The 7,383-nt window shown below is 35.0% G+C and overlaps 1 protein-coding gene across 2 annotated transcripts; it reads right to left on the bottom strand.

The window, feature by feature from the left end:
• map1lc3b (microtubule-associated protein 1 light chain 3 beta) lies at positions 1-6,313 on the bottom strand. 2 transcript variants are annotated; one of them, XR_013815939.1, is made up of 5 exons: positions 6,069-6,313; positions 3,741-3,796; positions 1,507-1,613; positions 1,050-1,419; positions 1-991 (listed from the first exon to the last, which is right to left on the bottom strand). XR_013815939.1 is itself a non-coding variant. In XM_079808752.1 (4 exons), the coding sequence occupies exons 1-4, from the start codon at positions 6,106-6,108 to the stop codon at positions 1,245-1,247; spliced, it is 378 nt and encodes a 125-aa protein (XP_079664878.1). In that variant the 5' UTR covers positions 6,109-6,313; the 3' UTR covers positions 1-1,244. The 2 variants fall into 2 exon arrangements, 1 of the variants encoding a protein (XP_079664878.1); XM_079808752.1 differs by having other exon boundaries at positions 1-1,419.
• Positions 6,314-7,383: the final 1,070 nt, after the last annotated feature.

Below are 7,383 nucleotides of genomic sequence, written 5' to 3'. Positions count from 1 at the left end.
TGCATATTCCTCTTTTATTTTTAAAATATCAACAGAAATAGATGTGTAATATTGCTGTAATTCTGAGCAGGAGAAACACAGAAATTAGCTTAGTTCGATAATGAGTTAAACTCTCATTCAAACAGTCACTTTTGTAAATTGCACAATAGTATCACATATGAATGTCTTTTTTTTTGTATACATGAACAAAACATTTCTTTAAATAAGAGCAAGTAAATTGCTCGGGAGAAAAAGGCATCTAAGCTTATCTGTACAGATTACTGTAAAACATACAGATGGAAATAGTACGACAGCTCACGGTTATGTATTTATAAAGGTGTAAATGATCCTCTATTAAAATTGAAAGTCTAAAAAGCGTGCATCTACAAGGGCAAGGATGTTCGGGGCGGGCACCCGTGTCCATGGATTGAGGCCACAATCGCTAAAGCCACATTCATTCGCTCAAAGTACCATTGATTATAATTCAGTTTTCCTTCCTACGCTTGCACTTTTAAAGCTTCACACTACAATCAAAGCAGAATTTCTTAAATCGCTTGCTATTTATTTCCTCGGGTACGTCACACTGGATCATACTTCGGATGTCAAGGCAAGTAGGACATCGTTTTGAACCTTGACTTACCCAATGAGAAGTGAAACCCAAGAACCTCAACGCACATGACCCAATTAGTAAAAAGCTCAAGGGGGAGGTGAAAAGATTTCTGACAGGAAAATGGAACAGCAGAAAACACACCTACAGGTCGAACTCAACAAATAAAGAGATTCGACGGACAACAGGAGGGGTTAAAGGTCACCAGAGTGCGCCGGCAGCAACACGACCCCTCCAAGCTGAAATGGACCTAACGAATAACCTCCAAAACTATTTGGCCGCCTAACGTTACACAAGATGCCATTTCGGAAATGTAACCGCTAAGTTAAACAGATGATTCCATCTCTACGCCCAGAAGTCTTTCGTTCAAGCTTTGTGTCGAGTAAGCCTGGAGCATTAGTCCGACTTACCTTAACCTGTCCTACAACCTAAACACAAATGACTCCTCGTCCATTATGAAAACAGAAGGGAGTCTAGGTTAAAGGGCTGAAAGGTGGAAAGTTAGGATTGAGCTTTGGACTAAAAGTGACCAAATGACTTATCCTGTCTGGATGGGGAATGTGGATAGGGATACATGTAGAGAAAAGGTCTAGAGTTCAGGGTAGGTTGTGTCATTGTCCGAGAGTGAAAGCCAATCGTTTTGCCCTTTTTTTTTTTTTTACTGAGGATGCCCAGTTCCAAATGTCTCCTGGGATGCGTAGACCATGTACAGGAAGCCGTCCTCGTCTCTCTCGCGCTCGTAGACCTCAGAAATGGCAGTGGACACAGATACCATGCTGTGACCGTTGACAAGCAGGAAGAAAGCCTGGTTGGAGTTGAGCTGGAGGCGTCTCCTATTAAAACCAGAAATGTGTTAGCAAAGGTTTTTTTCTTCTTTTCTTCAAAAATAATTATGAAAGGCAAGAGGTAAAAGACATTACCTGATTATCTTAATAAGTTCGCTCATGTTTACGTGGTCAGGAACTAAAAACTTAGTTTTGTCAAGAATCGGCAGTTGCTTCTCTCCCTTGTATCTTTCAATGATGACCTGAAAAAGATTCATTTCAAACTTTAGCATATATGGATAAAAATATTTCATTTGAAGCTGATAAGTTGGACCAAATAGTGAAGGAATACAAAAACACACACATATTAGCACTGTCAAATCAATTAATCGCATCTAACATAAAAGTTTGTGTTAACATAATATATGTGTGTGTGTACTGTGTATAATTATGTATATATAAATACACACACAGTATTTATATACAGAAATATTTGCATGTGTATACTGTATATATTTATATAATTCATATTATATACATATCATTTTTTTCTTTCTTAAATATATACATGCATGTGTTTTTTTAATGTATTTATATATACATAATAATTATACACAGTACACACACACACATTATGTAAACACAAACTTTTATTTTGGATGCGACTAATCGTGATTAATCGATTTGACAGCACTAATATATATAATAATATAATGTATTTATCAAAATTAGTCGCATCCAAAATAAAAGTTTGTGTTTACATAATGTGTGTGTGTGTGCTGTGTATAATTATTATATATAAATACACACATATACATACATACACATATATATACACATTATTTTAAATCGTATATAAAAAAATCTTACTGACCCCAAACTTGTGAATAATTTATTTATTTTTTTATGTAAAAAAAAAAAAAAAAAAAAAAATTATATATATATATATATATATATATATATATATATATATATATATATATATATATATATATATATATATATAATTTTTTTTTTTTTTTTTTTTTTTACATAAAAAAATAAATAAATTATTCACAAGTTTTGGGTCAGTAAGATTTTATATATATATATATACACACTTTAAAATAATGTCTCATGCTTAGCATGGCTAAATTTATTTGATACAAAATTCAGTAAAAAGTCCTATTGTGAGATATTACCATTAAAATTTTCTATTTTAATGTATTAAATGTAATAAATAAATGTAAAAATGTAAAATACAAAATGTTGCTTATTCCTGTGATGGCAAAGCTGCATTTTCAGCATCATTTCTCCAGTGTCACATGATCCTTCAGAAATCAATCTAATGTGCTGATTTGATGCTCAATAAAAAAATTATTATCACTGTTAAAAACGGTTGTGCTACTTAATACATTTGTTGGAAATTCTTTTCAGGATTCTTTTTGAAAGTTCAAAAAGAATAGCAATTATTTAATACAGCAATCTTTTGTAACTTTATAGATGTATTTACTGTCACTTTTGATCAAATTAATGCATAAATATGAATGTATTTTAAATAAAGAGACCCTCAAACTTTTAAATGATATGTATGTAAGTCTTAAATCATAGTTTTAAATTAGATTTAAATATTAACAATGTTAACTTTGTCCACCACTGTCTGGTCAAACTCGTCCATTTAAAAAAACTTTTAATTTAAAATGTAATATTTATGCGTCCAGACTTTCCCACTCAAAAGAGCTGCTCTGGGTGCTGGTTTGTGTCTATTCAGCAGATGGGAAGTTAACCAGTCTATCCTGGTTTAGCTTGAATAACAATTGATTCTGGTGACCCTGAGGCACTGTCAATAGAGGTGACACTTGGCTACAATACCAGTGACTGGTCTTTAAGAGGCTGATAAAGACCCTATACATACATGCAAACGCAGGCATTCATATGCTAGTTGTTTAACTAGGTCTATTGATAACCTTTCTTTTGAGATTATCCATAAGATTAACCTATTATGCCCAATTCACACAGCTGAGCAGGTTTTACACTTTTACATGACCTTTATCCCGAGGTCATCTGCTTTTGGGCCATTTACTTTATTTCTTTTTTGTGTTCTGCAGAAAAAGGAAATCATACAGACTTGGAACGGCATGAGGATGAGTAAATGATGACAGATTTTCTTTTTTAGAGTGCGTGAACTATCCCTTTAAATCAAGTGTTTTGTGATGGTAAATTCTATTTTAAGCACAACTAGAACAAACAGGGTAAATATGACCATGTTCTAATAATAATAATAATAATATTCGTTAAATGTACATTTAAGGGTCTATACTGGTAAAAACTTCCCCTACTAAGTGTGGAAGCCTTTTTAATTGGTCATCAATTTTAATTTTCAGCTCCACAAAACACACACATCTGCTTACCGGGATCTTGTTTGGATGCTGTTCCCGGATCAGCCGTACATCCTCCACCCGCTGCTCTGTGGAGAGGAAGCAGGAGCCAGATATTAGATACAGGCAGATCACAATACAGGACGCATTAAACCACAGACATTTCACTGGACTGGATATGGGTCTCAAGTATCAATCCATTCTCTAATGGGCCAAGTTTAATTGTGTTTAACAGGTCCATGTTAAACTGCTCAGCTCTATTCTGTAGTTGAGTTTCAACCCAACAAGGAAGGGCATCGGTGCAATGAAGGCTCTGTTCCAGATGAAATCGTCCTGTTGGCATTAGAGGCGAGTTTGAGAGTGTCTAAATAATGACAGAATATCTATTTTTGGTAAGCTATCCCTTTAAGGACACACTCAACAAGACTCCAGTGTTTATGTCTGCTCTTCCCAGTTAAATTGCTTGGAATATTAGTTTATTTCTTCATTTGTTCCACATCCTTTTCTCTTAATGAGTTAATGAACAGAAATGTAGAAGAAACAATGAAGTCCTTTGTGTATCATGCTAACTAGACTTTGAACAAAAGACATGACTCAGCTCAGCATGAGTTGACAAGACAGTATCTACAGCAACCATAAAAAACTAAAATGTTGATTCTAGAAAACACTTTAGGAAATGTGCGAGTGATGTTCATGAAACTGAGCACATGTTGCTGATGTATGCCACGTGCATATTGAGCAATTGTGGTGACTTTGGGTGGCTGACAAATAACCACACTCATTTCCGTAAAACTCGTTCTTCAGTTTCGTTTTAAAGATCTGGTTCATCCTTTTTATGACGTTTGATTCACTGTAGCTTAAAGGGATAGTTCACCCAAAAAAGAAAATTAGCTCATGATTTACTAACACTCAAGCCATCCTAGGTGTATATGACATTCTTCTTTCAGATGAATACAATCAGAGTTATATTAAAAATTATCCTGGCTCTTCCAAGCTTTATAATGGCAGTGAATGGCTGTTTTGAAGTCCATGGAAGGGCATCTATCCATCATAAAACTGCTCCACACAGCTCTGGGGGGTTAATAAAGGCCTTCTGAATCGAAGCGATGCGTTTGTGTACGCTGGAACGCCAGTCTTTTTGGAACGCGTGCGACAGTTAGCGGAGATTACAGTTTGTGAAGTATTAAATATGGATATTTTTCTTACACACTCGCATAGTTTTGCTTCAGAAGGCCTTTATTACGACATTCATTAAATCTATGTTTGGTATGTGTGTTCATAAACCTGTTATACCATTACTTCCCCAAGTCATAAACATATTTCGAATCACTGCGAGTCGTCTGACTCGAGAACCTGTTACTGAGTCCGATTCATCAACGTTCGATTCATTGAATTGATTCATTATTAAGACTTCTACTTGAGAACTCACGTAACATCGCTGATAACATTTTCTTGTTTGAGCTGGTTATAACAACATCGGTTGTAAGGTAAAGTGGGTAATTTACGGGCTGATAAATTGTTTGTTTATAGCTATTTACATCAAGAAACGGGGCCTTTGTAAAAACTCAAATACTCTCTTAAAGTATACATCAAATAAGTAGGCTACGTTATGAATACAACGCCCGATATGTTAAGTCTCTGACTATATTTTCCACTTCAGTCCCAAAACGGGATGGAAACAAGAGTGGCAACGGTTATTAAAAAGGAAACAAAAACGTCGTTACGTTACTCGACTTCACACAGGCCTGTAACTTAGCGTAACGACGACAATATCCGTAATATTATTATTATGTCGAGTTTATTTAAACAATATATAAAATGAAATATACCTAAAATTCACTCGGCATCGTTGTTTACTCGAGTCCTTCCAAATAACCTTAAACGACGAGTCCCATCCCCCAATCCTGCAGCGCAGTGTTTAGCTAACATCTGCCCACAAACAAAGACATTGCGACATAGATTTTGGTTTGGGTACGTTGAAAATAAAGCATCAGTAATTCTTCATGTTGTTTGTTATGAGTCTGCGTGTCTCTATGATTGTACAGTCTGAACATTAAGATAAACGGCCGACACCCTATAACCCAGTTTGACTCGATTATATAGAGCAACCTATTTCTCTATAATGCAATACACAATTATAACAGAAGATGTGTATTACATTTCTACATACTTAAATACAATAACTACTGGACTAGGTATTACTGTATAACGTTAGCAAGATCATAATTAAAGGACAACCATTAACTTTCCATGAATATAGTCTAATGTAAAGTGTCATGCTGCAAAACCAATACTGAGGATTTTATATAAGAAATACAGTATAAAAGCGAATCTCTGATGATATGAACTAGATGCACTTACCAAATGTCCTCCTTTGTTTAAATGTCTTTTCCGAAGGCATGTTTAAAATTAGATTAGACACCGTTTTCTTTAGGCAAACCTGCCTAACTTTGTTTATTTTCTATCCCTGAACAGATCGTAATCAGCTATGCGTTTTATAAAGCGAAATCGTATAATTCAGTTGCGTGTCGTTGCTTCGTCCTGTGAAGTCTGTCTTACCCAGCAAAACAAACCAGTCAGCTGACCGGTGACGTCACGGCGCATATGCTGTGTACATGGAGAACGAGGAAAAGCTTGAGGTTAGTCGGTTAGTCACTTTCTGACCCCTCACTGAGGAACATTTTAGGACATTTTGTGTCTTCGGCAGTTCCTTTTTTATTTTATATGCTTACTGAATTCATAATCGCTTCGTATTTGAAAATAAATTATGGGGGGTTTGTAGAAAATCTGTTTTCAAGCTTATCAAACATACATGAAAAAATACTATAGTAGTAAATACTAATGAGTTTTTGAACCATACTGTAGTAAATGTACTACAGTAAATTAACAAAGTGTAGTATAATATACTACAATACTATAGTATTTACTAGAGAAGTTTTGTAGCGTTCTAGAAAAATAATTTTAGCCTGTTAAAGGCACAATGTGTAACATTTTTTAATTAAAATATCCCAAAACCACTAAAACAATGTTATATATTTTGTTGACTTGTGTACTTACATTATCCCAAATGTTTCCAACAATGTTTAAATCCAGAGAAATAAGCCATTTTAACCAGGACCGTGTCCGTGCGTCGCCTATCAATGACATCTTACCCGTGTTACTCTCGATTTATATTGTACTCTGCAAATATATATTGTGTTTTATTAGACAGGTGAGCAACTGTTTGGGTACATTCATTGACAGAAAACTAATCATTGTTATATAGCTCAACACAGTTAATCTTATTGTTTAAATCTCGTACCATGTTTTACCATGCCTAATATCGATCTAGCTTACTGCAGTGAGCAACAAGTGTCTCATAGTAGCCGCTGAGCGAACGCACAGCTCAGCATTATAACATAACTTTCAACACACTCAAATAATGTATCTATTATGATAAAACAGCGCTATGTTACCCCATGTACACATGACCGGAAAAATCAGAAGCGGTCGACTGCGGCATAATAAAAGCTCCACGAAATCAAGGCGTCATCAAGCTACACATTTGTTTTGAATAAGTGACCTCTAGCGGCGAAAAAATACATATTGTGGCTTTAACTGAATATTTCAAAGGGTAGCTTTACATTCACTCAACACGTTAGGGCATTTTGTCACACTATATGGGGTGAGTTTGTTG

This window comes from Gobio gobio (genome assembly GCF_949357685.1).
Source record: "Gobio gobio genome assembly, chromosome: 25".
Classification (NCBI taxonomy): Eukaryota; Metazoa; Chordata; class Actinopteri; order Cypriniformes; family Gobionidae; genus Gobio; species Gobio gobio.
Note: the sequence above shows the minus strand (reverse complement) of the source record. Positions and strands in the feature narration are given on the sequence as shown.

What these genes read in the sequence shown, in the direction of transcription:
- map1lc3b (XM_079808752.1), bottom strand. Translation starts at nt 6,108, where the DNA reads ATGCCTTCGGAAAAGACATTTAAACAAAGGAGGACATTTG. An exon ending in TAAACAAAGGAGGACATTTG is followed by an intron (nt 3,797 to 6,068) that starts GTAAGTGCATCT and finishes TCCTCTCCACAG; the next exon opens with AGCAGCGGGTGGAGGATGTA. An exon ending in GAACTTATTAAGATAATCAG is followed by an intron (nt 1,420 to 1,506) that starts GTAATGTCTTTT and finishes TGGTTTTAATAG; the next exon opens with GAGACGCCTCCAGCTCAACT.